The sequence below is a fragment of the Muntiacus reevesi genome, chromosome 1, assembly GCF_963930625.1.
Source record: "Muntiacus reevesi chromosome 1, mMunRee1.1, whole genome shotgun sequence".
In the NCBI taxonomy this organism is placed as follows: domain Eukaryota; kingdom Metazoa; phylum Chordata; class Mammalia; order Artiodactyla; family Cervidae; genus Muntiacus; species Muntiacus reevesi.
In genome coordinates this window covers 126,133,883-126,159,117 of record NC_089249.1, presented here as the reverse complement: position 1 = coordinate 126,159,117, position 25,235 = coordinate 126,133,883, and the positions used below count along the sequence as shown (strand labels likewise).

The 25,235-nt window shown below is 36.2% G+C and overlaps 1 protein-coding gene across 1 annotated transcript in view; it reads right to left on the bottom strand.

Annotated features, from left to right (window-relative positions):
* Positions 1–8,802: 8,802 nt before the first annotated feature.
* Positions 8,803–25,235, bottom strand: part of ADGRL4 (adhesion G protein-coupled receptor L4) — a 142,738-nt gene continuing 126,305 nt past the window's right edge. The window contains exons 13-15 of the mRNA XM_065910402.1: positions 12,085–12,176; positions 10,550–10,718; positions 8,803–10,189 (exon numbers count right to left, since the gene is read on the bottom strand). Of these exons, the coding sequence (XP_065766474.1) occupies positions 10,127–10,189; positions 10,550–10,718; positions 12,085–12,176 (324 nt within the window). The 3' untranslated portion in view covers positions 8,803–10,126. The remainder of the gene's footprint in view (positions 10,190–10,549; positions 10,719–12,084; positions 12,177–25,235) is intronic.

Sequence of the window (25,235 nt, the reverse complement as noted above, 5' to 3'; positions counted from 1 at the left end):
AGCCATTCCCTTCTTCAGGGAATCTTTCCAACCTGGGGATTTTCCCAACCCAGGAATTGAACCCAGGTCTCATGCATTCCAGGTGGATTCTTTACCAGCTGAGGCACCCAGGGAAGCCCAAGAAAACTGGAGTGGTTAGCCTATCCCTTCTCCACTGGATCTTCCTGACCCAGGGATTGAACTGGAGTCTCCTGCATTGCAGGTGAATTCTTTACCAGCTGAGCTACCAGGGAAACTCAACACATAGATATTAGCAAGAGCATAAAAGTCATGGCAGATTATAGTTTCCCAAAATGACCTCAATAATATTTCCCTATTCCATATGTTTTTATGTATGTGACTTTGTCACTCCATTAAAAGATGGATCTGTTTCTCCAACCCCTTAAATCTGGGTGGACCACTTCGGTAGAAGTGAACTTTACACCTTTAGAGGCCAGGTGGTAAGACGCCTTTCAGTCTCTACCAGGTACTGTTGGAATGTTTGCTTTGGAGATGCTGCCACAAGGACCCCAGAGTCTATGCTATGTGAAAAACCCAAATAACATGGACAGACCATGAATGATGCTTGACTGGCAGCCCCTGTGGAGATGGTAGTGGGTGGCCAAGTCAGATGGCTGTAGCACCAGTGAATATCTGACTGTATCTTCATGAGAAACCCTGGGTGAAAGGTACCCTCCGAAGCCCAATTAACCAGCAAAAATGTGAGAAACAATAATAAATTATTTTTCTAAAGCACCAGGTTTTGGAATGACGTGGTTACATAAACAACAGGTAACAGGCCAGAACCTGGATGAATAAAGCACTCAAGTTTTAACTCCATTTTATGGCTGTACCCTTATTTCTGCTTTGATTCAATTCTTTTATGTGTATTGCATTAGTAATATCTAGTTGGTATATTTATTTCTTAATAAAGGTGAATGGACATAATGCTTCGTGTATAAAATCACATTTTGTCCAAGTGCAAGAGTACATATTAATTCAATTACCTTTTCCAAGATTTGTAAAGAAAACAGAAGATACTAAGAAATAACATTATACTCTTGCTTCTCAAGAAAATAGAGGTTTGATGAGCAAGAGCAAGTCTCTTCCTCTACTTGTCCCAATAAGTAAAAAAAAAATGTTTGCTTATGTAGGGTTATTCAGCTTCCAAGCTATGCATGCAAATCTACTTGAGAGAAAAGATCACACAATGCTAAACATGTCTTATACTTTAGCACATAAAAGAATAAAGCGCTATGTTTCTGACCTCTGAGGCATTCTTCATCAGAATGATGAGGTATGCAGGTGAAGGTGACAGATGAAACAAAATGCATGAATTCTTAAATTAGTAACTAATAGAATTCCTGGTTCATTTATCTCAAAAATTTGCAATATCTAGCTTACTAAATATGGAAACTAGAAACTGCCTGCATATAATAACAAAGACATCTTATTCTTCAGGAAACAATGCTGGAAACTTAAACAGGACAAAAATAGGTAAAAACAAATGCACTTTACATATAAGCAAGTCTTTATTAAAGAATATTTCTTCCTCTCTACTGAAGATTCCTTTCTATTTTTTTCTCAAGTATTAAAATAGCTCATTTGCTTTTGCCTTTAAAATCAAGAGTGTGTTTTAAAAGAGCATGATTTCTATGGTTTTACATTCAGTTCAGTTCAGTTGCTCAGTCGTGTCTGACTCTGCAACCCCATGAACTGCAGCACACTAGGCTTCCCTGTCCATCACCAACTTCCAGAGCTTACTCAAACTCACGTCTATCGAGTCGGTGATGCCATCCAAACGTCTCATCCTCTGTTGTCTCTTTCTCCTCCCGCCTTCAATCTTTCCCAGCATCAGGATCTTTTCCAATGAGTCAGTTCTTTGCATCAGGTGGCCAAAGTATTGGCGTTTCAGTTTCAGCACCAGTCCTGCCAGTGAATATTTGGGACCGATTTCCTTTAGGATGGATTAGTTGGATCTCCTTGTGGTCCAAGGGACTCTCAAGAGTCTTCTCCAAAACTACAGTTCAAAAGCATCAATTCTTTGGTGCTCAGCTTTCTTTATAGTCCAACTCTCACCTCCATGGTTTTACATCAGGTAAGAGGAAATAAAATTACTGCAAATTGTCCTGCACAAAGGAGATGAAGCACCCAAATGATGCCAGTATGAATTTCTTGGTCTTTTTTAGGAATATATGGAAAGTTGAGAAAACAAAATTATCTTCACTTATAAGTACTGTTTAAAGAAGAGATTATATTTTTCAAGTTCATGTAAGTGCTCATAGTTGTTGTTCAACTGCTCCATCATATCCAACTCTTTACAACCCCATAGACGGTAACCCGCCAGGCTTCTCTGTCCATGGGGTTCTCCTGGCAACAATACTGGAGTGGGTTCCCATTTCTTTCTCCAGGGGTAATACTCACAGTATGTATATGTAAATAAAAGTATATCAATGCACCTTCATGTAGGTAAACCATTTTAATTAAATTGTAGGACATTTAGCCTTGCAGGGGCAAGGATTTTATTTGTTCGGAGCAGTGATGGGGTCTTGGCTGCACCCCTACTCCGACGGGTGTGTCAGCAATGATGAACATTTAACATTCTCTCTGACATTCTACTAGTTTTACAGTGGAAGGCAGTGAAATTTGACATTTTGAATGAGGCAGGGTAGAGATGGAGTATAGGTTGGGAGGTGGTAGAAAATAAAGAAAGTGAACCTACAAGTTGACTTCATGATCACTGATTTTTATTTTTACTGTTTCCTCAGCTGTTTCAGACATAAGTTGCTGATAAATCAATAACATGGAAATCCTCACTTTATACAATAAATGCACGTCTTTTAAAAAAATTATTATTTTGGTTTTCTTTAGTGAATTCCACCACATACCTGTAACAGTCCCTGACACTTGAGTTGAATAGTCAATAGCTGTTCACCCATATGGAAATAATCATAGCTAATCTATTACCATTGATATCACTTGCTGTATGCTAAGCACTGTAGTAACTATCTTCCATATACTAGTTGATTGAATTGTGACAGAAATGTGATGAAGTAGGTTTTGTTATCTTCTTTTCTGACACGAGAAACTGAGTTACAGGGAATAACTGGCCTGAGACCTCATTTCTCACTGTAGGTAGAAAAGAAATTTCTGAACTGTAGAGTGACCCACCGAACCATGCTGCCTCTCTGAAAGTAAAGTTCTAAGATATGAGAGGTGGCTGTTTATTTACATGTTCCTTTAGGAGAATCTGAGAGATAGATCTGAGAAGGAAGATCAAATTGGGGAGCATTTAGGTGATTCTGCAGAGGAGTGGGTGGCACTTGAGAAACAAGAAGAGATGCTGTTTTGAATAATTACTTTCCTCACTCAGGTCATAGAAGGTCTTGCAGGAAAGCTTCCTGCACTAGATTGAGTGAAAGTTGTAGTTGTCATGATTACCGAGTGGGCTGAAGTGACAGAATAAATGACCTCACTGGCGCAGTGCCGCTCTCCAGGAGCCCGATGCACAGAAAACCAGGGGGAATTTTAGGGTAATTTGAACAATATTTGCAGTAGTGGCAGCACAACGCTCTTTCTTCACAGCAGGCAGCACTAGTGGGGAGTCTTTTTTAGGGCTCTGTTCTTATCACCTAAAACTTACAAAGCTTAACTGACTGCCAGGATAATTAACCCCCCTGTATACTGGAGGTTCTTTTAGATCCACTTCCGATACATTAAGAAAAAGAAAGAAAATAATCATTTTCAGGTTGAGCAGCCTGGCCCTCGGATGCTTATACATGGCAAATTGCAGCCCAATAGGAAATGAAACCATATTCCTGAAGAACAATTTTGCAAGAAACCTATTATTTTTCCCCTTATTTTTGAGTGTATAAAATTGTAATATACTTTTTAGGTTTTATTATTTACAATGCCTCAAAGTGGTGGGGGGTTGATATTAGAATTGTGGTACATTGGCACTGAAAGAGATCCATTGCAACTAAACCAACCCTCTCATTTTATATTAATCATAACTACCATACAAACGTATGATGTATAAGGTTTGAATGGAATAATAAGCAAACTGTTCTGCACTTTCAGATTGCGTACTGATCATAATGCTTGCTCAAGCTTTCTATCTAGGGTAAGTAATTCAAACCCTTTTCACTTAAATGAAAATGCTCAAGGAGCTTTGTGGATCTCAAACACATGGCATGGTTTTCATTGAATAGTTGCAAGAAATAAACAACCTCTATATCAATGAAAGGGTTATAGTGTTTTGGCTTATCAATATGTGTCCACATCCATCATAAGGAAAAAAATAACTTGACATTTGGTATTTTTAACAATAAAACCAAGCCACATAGCATGGAGACAATTACTCCTGAAAGATACTGAAGTCTTCCAAAGTATTACTGCATTAATTCAGATTACATACCAACGTGGAATTTATGGTGCATCCTTAATATGAAATATTATTCATCATTTAAAAGGAATGAATGAAATATATACATTAGGTCTCCACGTGATAAGAGGTATTTTTAAAATGTGATTTCATACAACCATTTAGATATGATGCTATGAACAGGAAGAAAAAAATGGAAGAATACACACCAGGTAGTTAAAATAAATGGCCTGGTTGAGAGTGTAAGTGGGGCTGGGAGGATAGGAATAAGTGTGCAGAGAAAGGGCAGCAAAGAGAAAAGAAGAAAAATACTTCATCTTAAAACATATCAAATACACACTTCAAAATGCATATGCATATGGAAATTACATGTTTAAAAAGCACGTCTCACTCCTCCATACCCAAAAGAACATAATTGTAAACAGGGATATTATCCTTGCACTGTATGAGTCTATAGCTATGAAACACTGGAATATGCTCTAGACTGAGAGGCAGAAACTTGGGTATGAATCCAACCACTTTGACTTCCTATCTGAGAACATCTGAACAAGTTCCTCAGAGTTTCCATAGGGAAGCAGAAGGAGCAATGACTTTATTTAAATGCTAAATTTGTAATTTCCTAGCTGTGTGACTGAGTACTTTTCACAATGAAAAATGATGACAAAATTGCATATGTTACTGTAAGAATTAATTGAGATGTGCAATTTAACAAACTGAAATCAAATTTCAGGAAAAACTCCTTTCTTCCCCTTTCTATGCCATTTCTGAGTTAATTTTCTTATATCTGTAGTCTAAAACTTGAAGGCTTTAAGTTTGAACACAGTGATATCTTAACAACCCCTATTAAGTGCTAAGTTATTCTGTACACCTTGCAAGTATTATAGTTGTAGTGACGGGAAATTAATAAGAACTAATTAATCTGGGAGGCTTCATACTAGAATGTGCATGGGAGAAGACATTCTAGGTAGCAAAAAATCTGAACAACAGGTTATCTTTCTGGATCAATACTAAATCAATAATGCATGCTCTCCTCAAAGATTTCACGCTGGAAAAATTAGAGAATAATCTTGATATAGAGAAAAAGCTCACGTTTTATATCATTAAAGATGGATGTAATAACTTTAAATATATGGAAAATTAAGAAGTACAGGGTTATTGTTTAACGTGGGGGGCCCTGAATTAAAAAGGGCTGAAAAAATGATGCCATCATCAAAGGAGTATATATAGTTTGTTGGTTATGCCTAGCATCGAGATTGTAGAGTATTTGCTTATAGACTTTCTCATAGATTTTTTTGTTATGCTGTGTGTAAATATATTTTCCCTGATCACAGTGTAATCAATCAACAGATTTTTTTATTAGGGGATTATAGTGTCTCTGGTTAATAGTAAGTTTTTACTCAGTCAAGGATTTTATCTTATACTTCTTTGGTGTCCATTCATCTCATTGTTTGAGGCACATCTTAAAGTAATAATTTATTTGATTGAATCCCCTGAAATACTATAAACCTTCTATCCCCATTTGCTAACAAAGAGTTTGCAAATTAATATTTATTAATGAATTTGTGATATATTTTAGAGATTGAAGAGATTGAAATCTCAGATCCTAGTATTTATTCCTCTCACCATCAAGTGAAAAAGTGGTGTGTGTGTGTGTGTGTGTGTGTGTGTGTGCATGTGTGTGTGTGTGTGTGTGTGTGTGTCTTTAGCCACTCAGCTGTGTCTGACTCTTTGCAACCCTTTGGACTATAGCCTGCCAGCCTCCTCTGTCCATGGGAACTTTCAGGCAAGAACACTGGAGTAGTTTGTCATTTCCTCCTCCAGGAGATCTCCACCAAGGGATCAAACCTGCATTGGGATCCCTGGCTGGATCCCAGGCAGATTCTTTACCCACCGAGCCATCAGGAAGCCCAAAGAATTGATACATGAGGAATAACTGCCAAATGGAAAACAAAGCATTACTTAGTCGTTTGGCAAGCTTCTTACAAATTCCCAAAGATCTTCCCTGGAAAAACAGTTGAAGCCGTACTGTGAACTTGAGGCTACACTGGTAGCCTCACTCCTCTGCCTGTTCCACTTCACCAATTTGAGATTGCTGGGCATTGTTTCCCACCTAATGACATTTAGAGATAGGCGTGGAGGGCTTTACCTGAGAAAGCTGGCTCATCCAATGGGCTTCCAAAATGGGAGAGGTAAAGCAAAACAGCCAAAGCCAGACAGTTTGGAGGGCCCAGACTCTCTTGTCCCGTCAACCACGTAGTCACAAAACAGAAGAGAGCTGTACCATTGCTTCATGAAGCAAAAAAGAGAAGGTGGCTTAAAGGAAGAACAAAACTTGCTATAATGAATATCTTGAGCTTGGGCTAAATAACTGCAATATAGCGCGATAAATGTTAAAATAGGTAAGTGGTAGAGTGATGCCACAAAGGTGGAAGTGATAAATTCCTTGTGTGAACCCAGAAAGGCCTCATAGAGAAAGACACATGAGAGATAAGCAGATGTTTGTCAGAATGATGATGATAACAAGGAGGAAGCTCCAGAAATTTGGGATTTGGTACACTATAGAAAGTCTTGGGAAAAAACTGAAGAAACTCACAGGGCAAATGTGAAACCCAAGGAGGCAGGGTTTCTGTTATCTCACAGACTTTGTGTGGTTTTAAAGTTTTTTTTATGTTAATTAAGTGTGTGGTGTGTGGGAACCTGGAGGCATGGGTGATGTCCACGACATGGGGCAATGTCGCTCTGGGATGCGGGTGAGCCCTCTGACAGCGGGTCACCCTGGGTCCTGCTGAGGCCGAGCTACTGGGCCTCAGGGGACAGGGCTTCGTTGCAAGTCCCAAGTGTGTTGCCAGCAGTTGTATGTACTTTTGTATATCCTTTGTATGTCCTTTTGAATTCAGCACCTTAGCACTTTCCTGTCATAGTAATGTTCATGTTTATATTTTAAAATCTGAGCACAGTGAAAAACTTTTTTGAATCCTTTTTAGTTTGAATTATAAAAACAAGGGGAAAATGCTATGAGGCATTTAATGCAATAAACATACCTGTATACACGTGCACACACCCATTAAAAAAAAAAAGAGATCCTTACTTATCTAATAAAAAGGTAAGTAAGCAGATATGAAATCTCCTGCTAAAGAAGAGAGGCTTCATCCAGTGATGACTATGAGAGGGGTGATGAAAACAAGATAGAGAATTTAAGGTTTTTCTAATGATATAAATACTCACTTAGCTCTAAAGATGTCATCACATGCATATTTCCATATTAGCTTCCTATAGTTGCTTTGAAAAATTATGAAAATTATCAACAAACTTGTGACAAATTATCAACAAACTTGGTGGCTTAAAATAATATACATTTATTACTTTCTTTTTATTTGATTCACAAGCAGCACATTTATTCCTAGGATATAAACAAAAAGAAACCCAATGTAGACCTTCACTTTTGTTTTCCTGTTTCATAGCCTCTCTGAATTATATCTGCTCTTGATTGATGATAATGTCCTTAGTAAACCAAGCACTTGTGACAATGGGTGTTGTTGAGTGGCATTTATTATTTTACAGTTCTGGAGATTAGAAGTTGGAATTGAGTTTCTCTAGGCTAAAATGAAGGTTCACCAGGGCTGACTCCCTTCTAGAAGGTCTAGGGGAGAGTCCATGTTCTTGCCTTTTTCAGCTTATAGGCTGCCTGCCTCCATATTGTGGCTCCTGGACTGCTTGTATTTCCAACCCAGCAATGTGTGACTGAGTATGACCCATGTTGCATTGCTTTGACTGGCTCCCTCTTCTGCCTCCATCTTTCATTTATAAGGAACCTTGTAATTACATGGGGCCCACTTGGATAATCCAGGATAATTTCTTCATGCCAATAGCTGATAAGCTGTTAGCTGGTGAATTCTCTCCATGTAACCTAACATATTCACGTATTCTAAAGATTCAAATGTGGGCATTTTGGGAGGACCATTATTCTGCCCACCACACATAAATTGTATACACTGATTGAACTGATTACTTTTTCAGTATCATATTCCAATAGCACTGTCCTACAGTGATAACTATAATGATAATAGAGCTGACTCATTGGAAAAGACCCAGATGCTGGGAAAGATTGAGGGCAGGAGGAGAAGGGGCCGACAGAGGATGAGGTGGTTGGATGGCATCACCAACTCAATGGACATGGGTTTGGGTGGACTCCGGGAGTTGGTGATGGACAGGGAGGCCTGGCGTCCTGCGGTTCATGGGGTCGCAAAGAGTTGGACACGACTGAGCGACTGAACTGAACTGAACTGAATAACAGGTTGTAGGCTAACCATATAAGAGATCAAAAGATCAGATAAAAAGTTATTATCACAGATCTTCTAAAAATGTTTGAGACATTTGAGGTGGCTTATCTTTCTTGACAAATGACTCAGCCAAGCAGTAGAAGGATTCATTTAGATAACATTTTATTTGTTAGAGCAAGATTTGACAGACTTCATTTTAACAGCTGGAGAAATTAAGTTAAAATCACAATATTTGGTGTATTGGCATACTTTTACAGGTAAGTGCAGAACAATTACATATATTTTGAAATAAAATCCCTGCTTTTATATTTTAATTTGAAGATTGGAAGGTAGAAGACTTACATTTTAGGAGATATGTTTTACTAGTGGAAAACTGTCAGAAAATATATTCTCTGTGGAAGTTTATACAGTTCTCAGTGATCTCTTTGTTATAAATAACATTTTTAATGTGTACTTTTCTGAACAGAAAAAAATAGCAATTCACTTTATGAATACTTTCATATTTACAGTGCCCTTTTAAAAATAGTAAGTTAAAAGGGAATATTGCAATGTGAACTATAATATTTCTAAAATTAAAAAAATAACTCAAATATATGAGTCTAATGAGATATAGTATTTTCCACTGCACTGAAATGTTATGGAATTGAATACTTCAGGTTTATATACATGATTTTTACATTTACAGGTATGAACAATATTATATTTTGACACATTTATGTACTTCTGAATAAGCATTTGAAGTCACAATCTGTGAAATAAGTATAGAAAGAGCATATACTTCATTCTAATATTAACGTAAAAACAGAACAGAAATGTTTAGTTTTTTCTTTTGTGAAGTTTTGTGTTTTCTATAGGGATAGACAATTGATATAACAAGTACAAGTCTAAGTTGTTTTAGTAAAACTTTAAGTTCAGAACAACTCATAGAATTGTAAGATGGGTTTATTCAATTTTCATCTAGTTTACTAAACAACAAGTCTGCTCAAAATACATCTCACTGTTATAACAATCACTCTCTTTTTACTATTTCATATTCTACCCCTTCATTCTCTTATGTTCCACTTTCTGTAACAGAGCTCATTACCAAGGTGATAGAGGACTAGTTTCAAATGCAACACAAGTCACAAAAATATCAAGCCAGTGGTTTCCTTCAGGACATTCATACATTTTTTGTGTTAGAAAGAAAATCTTTGCTTGGGTGCAGTGATATAATTCTGAAAAATTAATTACTTTCCAAATATCTGCAATACTGTTTTTGACATAGCTAAGTAAGTCATGTAGAAAAGCTTACTATAGCTATATGGTACATAATTTTATCTTGTATTATCTACAGTTTCTACACAGTAAACAGAAAAATGGATTGAAAATATTTGATTACCTAGTAATTAATAATTGGACAATTTGTTTGAATCATTTTTATACATTGGCCATCTGCAGTTGGGCATTTTTATTTCTGTATAACAATAATTATCCATAGTTTTGTTTACTTCAAACATCCGAAACAACAAGGGACATTTTTGAATAATCTGTAATATTCTTCTTGGATCTAAGAAAAAGAAAAAAATAAAGTAAGAAATGTGAAACATAATTGCAACAATCACATCAAATTATTTTCAAATCACATTAACCTTATATTTGGTTTTATAAATTATTGTTGCTTTCTGATTATCTGTCAGAATACACTCAAGTGAATGTAAGCTATATTATTTATATTCCTGCTAGCAAGTTTTTAAAAGCACATTTTGCTATGAACAATATGTGTCCTGATTATTCCAATGCTAAGATGTACTGCATTTAGGCAATAAAGGCACAAGTCATAAATTATTAGAATGAGGATTTTTATCAATTTGCTAACTGATGCGACATACCTATACTAGAAGGTTGACAAGGATAACAAATTAGTTACCTTTCTAGACAAGATACACAAGAATAAGAAGATGAACATCCCCTGGAAAGCATTGCTGATGGTGAAGAGATACGCTGTCACCACCGATGCATGCACAACATGGAGAACGCCGAAGATCCAGGTGGTGCCAAGGAGGAAGAGGAGGGCAAGAGCTCCTCGGGCACAAGACCTGGAAGAAATGCGCAGTGTTCCAGCTGAGAAAGCTATGGAGGCTTAACACACCCTCAGATCCCCTACATTTTGTAGGAAGTTGGAATAACCCAGAAATCTTCGGTAAAGACCAACAGAATTTCGAAACTGATAAACTCTGCCCTAGTTACATGGGACAGGCTAGGGTATACTAGTGCACTGTGGCTGGGACACGTGTCCAAATTCAAGGCAGCATTATTAAAATCTGCTAGTTTTTGAGAAATGCCCTTAATCTTAAAATATGCTCATCTGGTATACTACAGTGTGTATGCTTTGATTTCAAAACTAATGTTGCAGGAACCTCTAGAGCTAAGACATATAGCTGTTAAAAAGTATTCTCCCTAAGAAACCTTGAAAAATAAACCATGTGGATTTAGGTCAGCACATAGGCAGGACATCAAAGGAAGCGTCTGCTTTCCTTTTAGGTTCAGTAGAGAAGAACATGTAAGATATAAAACAACAGATTTTTTTTTGGGGGGGGGTTGCAATACAGTTACTTCAAAGTAAATTCATGTTAGAATGCTGATTTCTTAAAAAACAAAAACAAAAACAAAAAAACATAGGAACATACTCTCTTAAGTATTTTCAACCTACCACCTCTGAGTTTTGGTAAAACAACATTCAATCCTGCTCACTGAGGACACTGCCTTGAAAATGAGGCAACTGATGCCTATCTTCTCACTCATTCTTAGTGCAATCATTCTTTACTGCAGAAGATATTTCTGCAGTGTACCACAGAAAATGAGTCATTTTCAACTTTATTAAAACCAGCAACCTACATGTTACTATGAATGGTGAGGAGTAAAAGAAAGTAATCAAACATTTGCTAAATTCTAACTATAAATCTTGTGCAAGATATTGAAACTACAGAAGTGTTCCCAAGCGACCCAAACCTCAGTTGTTTCTAATATTCCCTTCAGTACACTTCAGTTTTTCCTGAACAAACCACTTTCAAGGACTCAATAAATCAGTTTTAAAGGGCAGGAGGTGAGGAAAAATCATGGAAGCATGCAAACTAGGAATACAAGAAAGAAACAGCTACTAAGTCTGAGAACTGCTTTGCAGAAGCAGATCCTAAGGCCGACTTTTGTCTTAAAATGTAGTCATTATCTTTTTTTTTTCCCAAAGGGGAGTATGTTCAAAAAAGATTACTTTACTTATCATTTGATCTGTGGTGATTACAGGCTTATTAAACATATTAAGTGCCACTTATCAGTACTTATTTTAAATATGATGGGAGAAAATGTGAAAAAAATAATTTAAAAACTGCCTTCCAAAAATTACTTGCACTTTAAGTTATGAAAGCTTTGAATTGCTAAAGAAAATACAATCAAAGAAATACTTACCTTATGTTCTCATAGCAACTAACTTCTCGTTTCAACTCCGCAGTGTGACGAAAAACTTTGTATATGATAACTCCAAATGCCAAGAGATTAAACTGAGAAAATAATTTCAAGAGATAATTTTCATAACAAACTAGATACATATAAATGAAATAAACACGTGGAAAATATATAAAATAAATAGAAACCAGCAAACCATGGCATTTTTATGTATGTTAGGAAGTACAAATCCTTTGGTAGACGTATGCAAACAAAGATGTGGTTGATCTTTACAATACCACTGAAAATTCTCAGTACAAATCTAGTAGTACAATTCGCCAGATTGTATTAAGCACCTGTTCAAGAATTTCTTCAGATGTTATAATCACGTCTACAGATTGATGAATATCATCTTCTGCCAATAATATGGTTAATATACATATCAAGATAAATTTTGGTTTGAAAAACTTAATGATCAAATTTTTGTTCATTAAATTATGTGCTATTTCTTTGAAAAGAAGTTTTAGTGATATTTCTGTCAATCCTTTGAAAATTTTAACTGGAAAAGAGAATTTGAGGGGAAATTAGAAAAAAACACTCAAGTTCTATCACTATAGAAAGTTTGAATAAATTTTGTTTTGTATGGTTCATCTAGCTATCTCTCTTAATATTATGCTGAGATTTAATTTTCCTAAATTTAACCTCATAAACTTTCAAAATGAATGTTTCAATGAAATATATGTTTGTTTGAAGACATACATTTTAGTGATAAATATTTATATTCTATTATCTATATTCCAGAGTATGGGTTATACAGAATGTACAGAATTTTTACCCCTTACAAAATGACTTTATTATGAAAAATTTCCATTTCTTTTTTTCCTTTTCTTGTATTCTTGGAGATTTGTAAGCCATATTTAGTGTCAGGGGATTAATTGAGGGATATTTTTTAAATGTATATTTATTTTAACAAAAGCATGCTAATAATTTAAAATATTAAAATTATTGAAAAATTTTGTAGATTAATCTTCTATTGAATATATTTTATCAACATAAACAGATTTTTCAAAAACCACTTTTATAACAGCAGTAGCAAAGTGCAGTATTTTAATTTTTGGTTAATTCTTATACTAGGATTTCAGAAACTTATAGAAAAATTATGTTTTTTCTTCCATATTCTAAAAATTTTACATAGCTTTTGAAAATGATAGGGGTTTCCCTGAAGGCTCAGCAGTAAAGAATCTGCCTGCAATGCAGGAGCCATAGGTTCGATCCCTGCAGGAGCCACAGGAAGATCCCCTGGAGGAGGAAATGGCAACCCACTCCAGTATTCTTGTCCGGAAAAATCTCATGGACAGAGGAGATGGCAGGGTACAGTCCGAAGGGTCAGAAAGAGTAGGACAAAACTTAGCAACTGAGCACATACACACAGCACTGAAAATGGTATTTATTAGTTACTGTTACAAAAGCAGTATAAAATAATAGATCAGATAATTTCATATTGTCATGTCTCCATGGAGAGGTTCTTGAGAGAAACTCTTAAGAGGAATATGGATCTAGTCCCTTCTCCTGCTTCCAAATATTTATTGCTTCTAATTATATGATTAACAAATTCTTATTAAGTAAGGAGTCCATACAAAGAAAAGAATTCAGCAATTGTAGAGGAGAGATAAAATATATTTAAATTGATTCAGTTGACAAGTTTCACTCTGTTACATGCTCAAACAACTAAAATGACAACTTAATAATATTTAATTTCATAAATAGTTTTTGCTACTTATGAAAGAGAGATGCTTAGTATTTTCTAGATTTCTATAGCTACAGATTCTTTAAATAAATTTAGGAACAGTTGTATTTAATTTTATAAAAATTTTTTAAATAAGAAGAAGTTTTAAAATTTGGTTAGTATAAATAATATACTCTAAACATTATTGATTTGAAAATCTTCAGAGAATTTTATGAGGTATTTATATTGAGCTTATCTCAACAAAAAAAGAGTTGTAAGATAAAATAACATTAAATTTTAAAATGATTGTTCACTGATGCATAAGTTTTCCAAGTTAGTGGTTAACATAATCTTTATTAGAGTTTCTTAAAATTCTAATTTTGATAAAACACATTGAAAAAGTTGCTCTTATGGTTTCTCAGAAATGCATATGCATTTTGGATATGCTTTTACATCATATGCTAAAATAGTGAAGAATAAAATGGAACATTCTCTATGGGTGATCTAGTTCTGGAAAGTACATGTTTTCTACATAAAAGGGAAAATGTTTACACACTTACAAAATAGGTGCTGCTATAGAAACAGGAGACTGATTCTTAGTCCATAAACATATTTTCCCAATTATAAGATAAAACAGCTTAAAGCATTTTTATCAAAAAAGTGTTATGGTTTTATTCAATGAAAACAATCAGAAATACATTTGATGACAATACCAGTTGCTCAGTGGTAAAAAATCTACCTGCCAATATAGGAGAAAGCGGAGATGTAGTTTCAATCCCTGGGTTGGAAAGATTCCCTGCAGGAGGAAATGACACCCCACTCCAGTGTCCTTGCCTGGGAAATCCCATGGACAGAGGATCTGGCGGGCTACAGTCCACGGGGTCTCAAAAAAGTAGGTCACAACTTAGCGACTAATCGGCAATGCAAGGACATGGAGCATTTTATTTGCATGCATCCGAAACACCTTATGAAGGGCCCACTAAGTGTCTGATATAGTGGTGAGTACTGGGTACATTTAGCATTTAAACCAGAACTTGATCAGAAATGAGGGAGAAAGGCATATGAGGGAAAATGGCATTTTCAAAAAGCCAGGAGACTTAAAAAGAGTCAAGAATGTGGTATGTCTTTAAGGAAAACAAAGGGAAGAGTAGCAGGAGGCAAGACGGAAAGAGATAGAGTACTTAGATTTTATCTTAAATGCAAAGGTTTTTTATTCTTTCACTCAAGAATCACTTATGCACGACAGTCCCTTTCCGAGAGAAACTTGCAGTAAAATGGGGGAGATGGCCGGTCAACAGGCACGTACAATACTATTCAGGAAGCGCCACGCAGCTGTTGGCAGAGAAGAGAAGGACACACGACGACGCTCTAATGTATGATTTCTAGGCCAGTCTTGAGGGACCACAGGAGGACAACACAGAGAAAACAAGTGACTTGTCTGATCTCAGTCGCTGGACCAGCTACATACACTTACTCGCTCAGACTCAGTGGATTCAGATAAGATCCTTAGGCTCTATCTGACTTTTTCACTTGGAAATCCAACGGACATGATGAATTAAAATGTCAACAATTAAACTACTGTTCTTCTCCTAAAGAATCTATTTTTGCTGTAAACCTTACCAACTTTTATCTCATTCTCTAGCAGTAATCAAGTTTATTAATCAACAAACCTTTCATCTTTACCTTCAAAACATATTTGGAATGTGACCACCACATAACGTCTTTACATTTCCTCCCTGGAAGAGGACACCGTCACGCCTCTCCTGGGCTAACGCTTCCTAATTGGTCTCCCTGCTTGCATCCTTGGCTTCCAACAGTCTTTTCTCATTACAGCAGAAAGACTGACCTGTTAAAATGTAAGTCAGATCACTTCTTTAGTCTGAACCCTCCAATGGCTTCCTATTTGAGTTAAACCTGAAAATCTCCCAATAGTCTACAAGAGCTGAAATGATATATTTCTTCCGTCAAGTTCCACTTCTCTCTGCTTTGATCAGTTCACTCCACTCACACTGGGTTCTCTGTTCTTCCTCCAGCGCATAAAGCATGCCTTCAGGTCACTGTCCTTGCAGGGCCCTTAGATATCCCCTTAGCTCATTACCTCACCACCTCTGGTTAATGCTAGTTACCTACCTACAGACTCCCAGGGTAGCTTTGTGAAAAACGGAAACCCAAAGGATAAAATCAGATCTGAGTTCAACTGCATGGAAACGCAGAGCATGATGGTATTTTTTTCTGTTTTGGACAGTGCAAATTCTGTGTGTCGACATGTTCTTCTTCCCTGGCTTTCATCAGTAGGAAACTGACAGCAACTTTCCTTAACTAAACTATAGTCAAGTCTCTCTGAGCCCTCTTCTTATTCAGGCCTTGACCCTGGGCTTCAGTGCCATTTTTGCAGTGTCTAGTTTTAGCAGGAATTCTGTTGAGTCAGCTTACAGAGGATTTCCCCCTCCCCCCTTGATATGTGATCACTTTCAACGTCTAATCAAATTTTTCATCTCCCATCATTGATATCTGATCACCCTGGCCTGCCATTCAGCAAGAAACCTCTTAAAATAAGTTTAGCAAGAATTCTCCCTACACTTGATGTCTACTAATTTTCCATCCACAACCCCCACACATAACCTGTTCTTAGGCTGTAAATCCCTGGTTGTTCTTATAGTATTCAGAGTTGTTCTTAATCCCTTCTATTTCGATAGTTTTGGCACCTATCACAATAGTCCTGAATGAAGCCTTACTTACCATTTTAACAAGTGTCAGAATATCTTTTACCTTGATAAAACTTAAAACCAAATCCAAGGTCATATTATAATTTTTAGCAAATTTGGGATAACTGGAAAAACCTACATTTACTCCTTTTATACTGCCTCATTCTCCTTATCCATAAATATATAAGGTACTTTAAATTCTTTTTCTAATAGAGTTAAGAATTAGTATCACCTAAAGGCACAGGACTTTAATTACTAAGAGGTGGAAATTAAGTTGAAACTCTATGCATTTTATGTGGTCCAGAAAAGCATCTTCTGGGAGGGAATATTTTGTTAAATAAGCATGAACAGTGTGAGATGTGATAAAAACAAAACTCAGAGCAAGATTATGTAGAATTAAAAAAAATTTCTAATAACAAGAAATAGTTTGCAATTATTCCAGAAGTAATTATTTTGAACATTGATAGAGAAATATCTATCTTTTATATTAAATAATTAGAAAGATACTACTAACACTGTCAACAATAACAAACTTGAATGCTTCAGTAAAGCTTTAAAATATAATGTGTTGTTCTTAGTCGCTCAGTTGTGTCTGACTCTGAGACCCCATGGACTGTAGCCTGCCAGGCTCCTCTGTCCATGGGGATTCTCCAGGCAAGGATACTGGAGTGGGTTGCCATGCCCTCCTCCAGGAGATCTTCTCAACTCAGGGATGGAACCTAGGTCTCCCACACTGCAGGCAGATTCTTTACCATCTGAGCCAACAGGCAAGTCTTTAGAATATAATAGAAATAACTACTATTAACCTTAATTAGGAAAATAGACCCTTTAAAATGATTCACACTTTTGCTCATTACTGTTTACCTATGTGTGCTGATTTTAAGAGTTGTTGTTCCTTTATTATTTATCTCTAATGATAACGTCACAAAAGCAAAGGGGCTAATTAATGACTTGCAAATTAACAGTCATTCATTATCATTTCTGTCTTAATTTTTAAAATACAGTTTTAACTTATCAACCAGGAGTCCACAATACTTTTTTAGGAATGAACAAAACAAGGACACTATGTGGTAAATATAATAAGAACTCTGAAATTCACTGTGGTACTTTAGAATACAGAGTACAGAAGAGAATAAATATAATTGTGGAAAAAAAATCTTTCAAATAATTTCCTTTGCTTCATCATAAGTGATATTTATCTATATGGATATCTGTTTCTTCACTTCATTGATATGTGCAATTACTTTAAAATTTGGCACACATACTCTGATGTTTGACAGAAAGCATTACAATTTTTTAAGTGGATTAGGTTTTTTTTAACTAGAAATTTAAATAGATGGGTTGGTGAGAGAGCAGCTGCTAATTCTTAAAGATTAAGCCTAACAGGGTACATTCAAACCAAGAGCTTCAAACTCAGACTTCAAAATGAAGCATCCCAATCAGTCATTTTTTTTCCTTTCTTAGTCTTTTTCTCAATAATTGATGAAGCCATCTATATGCTGATGTCAGATCTCACCAGAAAAAATGAGAAAATTTCTCTTAACAGTACTTTTAGTCCCATGCTTTAATTTTTCACATATATCAAATGTTATCTGGTTCATTTAAGAATGTGTCATGATCACAACTATAATATCCTTTCAAATAGTTTTATTACCTTTAAATTAACTGGCCTAGAACAGAACTGCTTCTGCCATGGACGAAAGGTGGATTTTACTGGCTTACCAAGAGGTTATAAAAAAAGAAGACCCATTCTCAATTCTTAGGCCACTGCAGAGATGGCTGAGTAGTTCTTAATTTAAGCTTTAAAACGAAAAGATAATCTATTAATAATAAAAAAAAATCTACTAGCTAGATTGGAATTAAGTGCTGAGAGTTTGATCTTCTGATTTTCTTTTAAAAAAATACTTGGAATTGCTCTTTTACATGCTTTGCAGGGGGGTGGTTTAGTTGCTAATTCATGTCCAACTCTCGCGACCCATGGACTGTAGCCTGTCAGGCTCCTCTGTCCCTCCTCTGTCCATGGGATTCTCTAGGCAAGAATACTAGAGTTGGTGGCCATTTCCTTCTACAGGGTATCTTCCCGACCCAGGAATCAAACCCAGGTCTCTGGTATTGCAGGCAGATTCTTTACCGATTGAGCTACGAGGGAAGCTCAGGCCTTAATTACATGCCTTAGTTTACATGCCCTAGTTACAGGATATTCACATAGTATTGGGTTATGTGATAAGTGGAATAATATGTCCCCTCCAAAAAAAAATCTACACCCTAACATCTGGAACCCTGTGAGTACAGCAAAAGGGATTTTATAAATAGAATTAAGGTTATAGACTTTAGGATAAGAAAGTTATCCTGGATCAAGAAGGGCTCAATGTCAATATGTGAGCCCTTAACGAAAGAGGAAGGCAAAAGAGATTCAGCAGAGAGATGCTGAAGAAGGCAGGAGAGATGAGGGAGAAGTGAAGGTCAGAAAGCAGAGAACCAAGCGGGCCATGAGGCAAGAAATGTGGGAGCCTGCACAAATGGAGTCTGACATCTGTCCAAAAGCCAGCAATCAAATCATCTGCATAAGCACAGAAAAAACTCTCCCCCAAAGTTTCCAGAATGGCTTTTGCGTTGTTTTTAGCCCAGTGAGTCTCTGAGCAGAGGAGTCAGTTGAGCCTCGCTGTATGCAGACCTCTGACTTCCCCTACTGTGAATTCACAGATTTGTGGCCACTAAATTTGTAATAATTTGTTATTAAGCATTAGTAAAACACCCTCTGTTAGTTGACTATCATTGATTACCTTGGTATAGATATTAAATCCCACATAGTTACAGTATTTCTTATTTTTAAAATAAAAATTTTAAATCCAGCTTAAAACAAATGCTAATGTATCAATAACTCATATTTATTACTGATGTTCTAGATAGTTGGTGGGTAGTCAATTATATGAAAACATTTACTATCTGTGAAATCTGCTTCTGTGTTTCCTAAAGTAAAAAGATCAACCCAGGTTATAACTTGTAAATGACTTCATTTTCAGCAAATCATAAATGCAGTCTATACTTTCAAGTACTTGTCACATTTTCTTCATTATAACATTAATACCTACCTTTATAGGTCTTTCCCATAGTGTTGCCAGATTAGTAAATAAAGATATTGGATGACAGTTAAATTTGAATTTCAGATAAATGATAATGTAATTTTTTAGTGTAAGTGTATTCCATACAACATTGAGAACATACTTAAAAAATAATTTGCTGTTTATGTGAAAGTCAAAGCACATGAGCATTCTGTGGTTTGTATGACAATTCTGATTTCATAGCTTTCAAATCATCCTCTTATCTGATCTTTTTTATAATCTGAGGACACTGACTTCATAGTAGAAAACCCCAAGGACATTATCCTCTTAATGCAGGCTGATCTATAATTGTTTGAAAAGAGATCTCAAACGAAGAGGGGGTGAATTTTCAGATATTGCAACCACTGTGGAACCTGAACATGTGTGAATGTACTGAGACTGATAAAATACCCTGAAGGTATATAGTGGCTGAAAGCACATTTAAAAGGTTTGAGCCCAATAAAGAATACACCCAGACTTGGCAGAACTCCCCCTGGAAATCCCAAGATCTGCATGATGAAGCTGTGCCAGGAAGCAACTGATTGGGCTGCTGCTGCTGCTGCTGCTAAGTTGCTTCAGTCGTGTCCGACTCTGTGCGACCCCACGGACTGCAGCCCACCAGGCTCCCCTGTCCATGGGGTTTTCCAGGCAAGAGCACTGGAGTGGGGTGCCATTGCCTTCTCCGGTTGATTGGCCTAGCACCTGTTAAAAACCTTTCGCTAATACAGCAACAGTTATAAGACAAGCTGAACCCTGGGACCTTCAGTGCAGTGCAGCAACGTATGCACCTGAACACACCTCTCCTCAAGCAAAAATACAAAGAAACCATATGGGACTAAAATTAAGTGTGGCCGATTCTGGACAAAAGATACCGAGAGACCAACAAACTCAACTACCACTTTTGAAGAACCTGGAGCAAAAGCAGGGCTCAAGAGCAAAAGCAGGGTACTGACATGCCTCCTGCACACACCACCACCTAAGTGGTGGGCAAGCCACCTAAGCCATCCTTGTGGCCCGACCCCTGAACACCTCCCTACCCTTACCCCATATACGGAGCAAGTTAATCCCCTCAGGGAGCAGGCAAACAAGGGGACCCGTTTGTTCTCACCCCTCCTGCTGCAGCAGGGTCTCCAATAAAGCTTTGTCTGAATTTCTTGTCTGGTCTGTGATCAAGTTCTGTGATCATTTTCTTTGAAAATGAAATTTTCAAAGTTTAGATGGTAAATTGCATTAGTATAACTTAAAGGAAGCACAGAAATTGTTTTGCCACTGAGTTTGTTGATATTGTATTAGAACTGTGGAGTGGACTAACTTTCCCCCTACATATAGCCTCATGACACTGCTAGAAAGCATTTCTTTCCCAGTATCACAAGCCTCATCTCTTTTTTAAATATTCCCTACGCTTAGTGTTGAGCAGCTTTGGGAATATCTAGCATGTCTTCTCCTGAGGCTAATGCCTGGCACGTTGGACAGTAGACTAATGAGAAATAGGAGTGTAGTTTATAAGTACAGGAAAAGAATATTCAGTAATCTGAAATATACTGAATCATTTGAAAGAATCTGAAAATATAATATATTTAAGTAGGTTTTAAATATCCTAAGAGGAGAGTATCCCTCACAGACTCTTCTGGGATATTAACAGTATATTAATGGACATGAACTTGAGCAAACTCTGGGAGATAGTGGAGGACAGGGAAGCCAGGCCTGCTGAAGTTCATGGGGTCACAAAGAGTTGGACATGACTTAGCAACTGAACAACATTAACAATATTCCTGATACTTGACTAATCTCTTAAGGTTTACACTTTAAAACATAGCAGTACTCTCCCAACAGGGCTTTACTTCTTGGGTATACAACTGGATGAATAGTTGTTCTACCATTTTTTATATACTCAATATCTAAAATAGAGACTCAAATCAATAAAAAAACCTAATATTTATTGTTTTCTATGTGCCAGACACACTATTCTTAGCTTTCTCTATTTATTCATTTATTTAACCCTCACATGAACTTTATAGGATAAGTAAGCTTATTCCTCTTAATATTATCATTACAGAGAGTCCCTCATTTTTGATGGTTTGGTTTAGGATTTCTCGACTTTACAGTGGTGGGAAAGTGATACGCATTCAGTAGAAACTGTATTTCAGGTTTTGAATTTTGATTTTTCCCAGTCATGTTATATGTGATATTGTACTTTCCTGATGCTGGGTGGTGGCAGTGAGCCTCAGCTTCCAGTCAGCCCCATGGTCACCAGGGTAAACAACCAGGACATTGACAAATATCTGCATCCATACACCACTCTGTTTTCTCTTTCAGTATTCAAGAAATTACATGAGATATTCAATACTTTCTTACACAACAGGCTTTGTGTTAAAAGATTTGCCCAACTTTAGGCTAATATAATAGTTCTGAGCATGTTTAAGGTAGGCTAGGCTTAGCTATGATGTTCGTAAAGCTAGCTGTCTGTAGTAGATGCATTTCTACATGCATCTAATACATGGGGTTTAGTCAAGTCATAATCCCACTGTAAGTTGAGTAAGATCTGTATCATTACATGTATTTCACATTTATGGCAACACAGGCATAGGGAAGTTAAATAACTGGCTCAAAGTGAAACAGGATGTAGCAGAGTCAAGATTCATACCTAGTAGACAAATTCTACAGTTAATGCTCCTAAGAACTCTGCAAAACTACCAAACTGTAAATGAAGGATAAAGAGAAGTTAAATTGACATCTAAAAGTTCAAGAATTTAACTGTTCAGATGTTTATTTATTTCTGACTGCAAACAGTAACTTTATTTTAGAAATGGATAAAAGTGGAAAACATTAATGAGCAGTGACTTGGTTAGCTATTTGACATTACTATGCATTGAACTTGGTAAGTCACCAGTGACATTGAAAACAATATAGTGTTTTACGCCAGTGAACCCCTAATGGAGACACATGCGTTCTTGATCTCTGTGGTTAAGTTTTTCCTGTGCTGCTGAACAATAGAGCTCTATAGCCTTTAGAGTTCAAGTGTGGTTACTGGGTTCATGTCAGTGGTCTTATGTAGAATATAAAAATAACCTATTATTACACAGGAAGAATACATTAGAGTTCCTACTGATATTTTTTCCAAGGAAAAATCAAAGTTTACTACTTCAAATATAGAGGACATTGGTGCCATCACTTTTCTACATCACATGGTCACACTTCAAATAAAAGCTGTTTGGGAAAAAAAAAATATATATATATATATAGATATAGATATACACACAAGCCATTTCGAGAGACAAGTGACTGTTACTAAAGATAGAGAAGTCCCCCCCGCCTCCTCCAACCCTTTGTTATCTTTACGTCTCCTGCAGGGTATAGTACGTGTGTCTGCCATGTAGCTTTCCAGATCATATCACGTAGTTTAATAGAGTAGCCCTGCCAAGTGGCTCAGTGGTAAAGAATTTGTCTGCCAATGCAGAAGACCCAAGAGATGTGGATTCGATTCCTGGGTTGGGAAGGTACCCTGGAGAAGAAAATAGCAACCTGCTTCAGTATTCTTGCCTGGAAAATTTCCTGATTAGAGAAGTTTGGCAGGCTAACGTCCATGGGGTCGCAAAGAGGCCAACATGACAGAACACAGCAATAAAATGAAAAAGTAAGATCTAAAGTATCCAAGCGTACTCTGAATTGAAATTAAAACTGATAAGTATACACGAAGAAGAAAGTGACACAACTGACTTTTCTTCCTACTCCTAGACTGAGTTATCTGCCAGACAAGTTGCAAGTCCTCATAAATCGATCAAGTTAAAATCCACAAATAGATTCAAATTCCAGTTCTCACTTTTATTTAATTCCTTGTATTGCACTTTCCTTATCTGTAAAATATGGATAATATTAGTACCTATTTCACAGGATTTTTCCATGTATTAAATTACATAATAAAGCAATTGGAATAGTGTTCAATATAAATGTTCCAAGCAAACGTCTATCATCACTAATAGTTATTAAATCATATGGCAAGATGTTCTTTCAAATTGTCTCAAATATCTGAAGTGTCTAACAATAAATAGAGTGTATATTTATTAACAATTGGATAGACATTATTTTGTGTCATAGACTCACTAGACCTGTAAATAGCACCTTAAAATTTCAGAACTTATATCTGTCAGTCTTTATTTTAGGCAATATCTCTTCAATGTAAAATATAAGATCTTTTTTTCCACTTTCAGGATTTTCCTCTAAAATAATTTCAGCAAAATAAATACTTGAATAGGTTTAATTAAACAATAAGTTAGTTTTTTATTGTTCATCTAAACAATGTCTCATTTTTATTAAAACTTCTCTAGGGTAGAATTGAAATTTCAGGGTCAAAAATCTAACTATCTTTAAAATTTTTATAGGAAAGAGTAACTGTATTTTAAAGAGCAATAAATATAAATAATTATTAGATACATTAATATAAGAAGAATATTCTTAATAAATCTAATATGATATTCTGGGATATTTGATGGGAGAGGCTAGTTATCTTTTCTTACATCGCTCTAATATAGAAGAGGGATAAGCAAACTTTTTCTATCAAAGGCCAGACAGTAAATAGTTTAAACTTTGAGGACCACATGTTCTCTGTCACAACTACTCAATTCTTCATACCATTAAAACAGCCTTAAACAATATGCAAGCAAATGAATGTGACTATATTGCAAAAAATCTTTATTTATTAAAACAGGCTGTGACTATTGTGGGCTTCCCTGGTGGCTCAGATGGTAAAGAATCCGCCTGCAATTCGGAAGACCTGGGTTCCATCTCTAGGTTGGGAAGATCCCCTGGAGCCACTCCAATATTCTTGCCTGGAGAATCCCCATGGATGGAGGGGCCTGCTGGGCCACAGTCCATGGGGTCACAAAGAGTCAGACATGACTGAGTGACTAAGCACAGTGGTTTAGAAAAAGATCCATAAAGGTAAGGACTTTTTAATATTTTATTCACTGATGCATTCCCAGGGTATAGTACAAAGTCTGACATATATTAATAAAAGGTGCTCAACAAACATTTGCTGAATGACTAAGAGGATGAAGGGTGGTGTACCCCAATCTCAGGTACCCTTAATGGTGTATGTAAAGGGACATTCAACTATTAAATTGACTAAACATTCTTAAATCTAAATTTTGTTTCATCTCATATTCCGGCAATTTTGACAAAACAATATCATTATAAATCTGTTGTCTGTAGGTAGATATACCAATGGAAACTGAAACGGTTAGCAAAATGAAATGACCCTCTAGGAATAATTTGGAGAAAAAGTAAAGAATGAAGTTTCACCTCCTTTATTTTATGAATGGATGCCTCAGGATATATGCAACATTTTGCATCTAATAGAAACCACAGACCCATGGACTTTATGATATGTATTCATTAATCAGACTTGGGCACACAAGCAGGCCACACAAAAGTCTTAATCAACAAGTGTGCAGAATACTGCCTCATTAGGAAAACATCTTCCCACATCCCCTTAGGTAATAGTTAAATAATTGCTCTACTTTATTATGGCTAAAATCCCACAGCAATATATAATCATAAATTAAAAAAATATTTGCATTTCATGTTTTTAACGTTTCCATTAGGAATATTTTAATAGCTAGTTTTTCTCGATGTTTAAAAGAATAA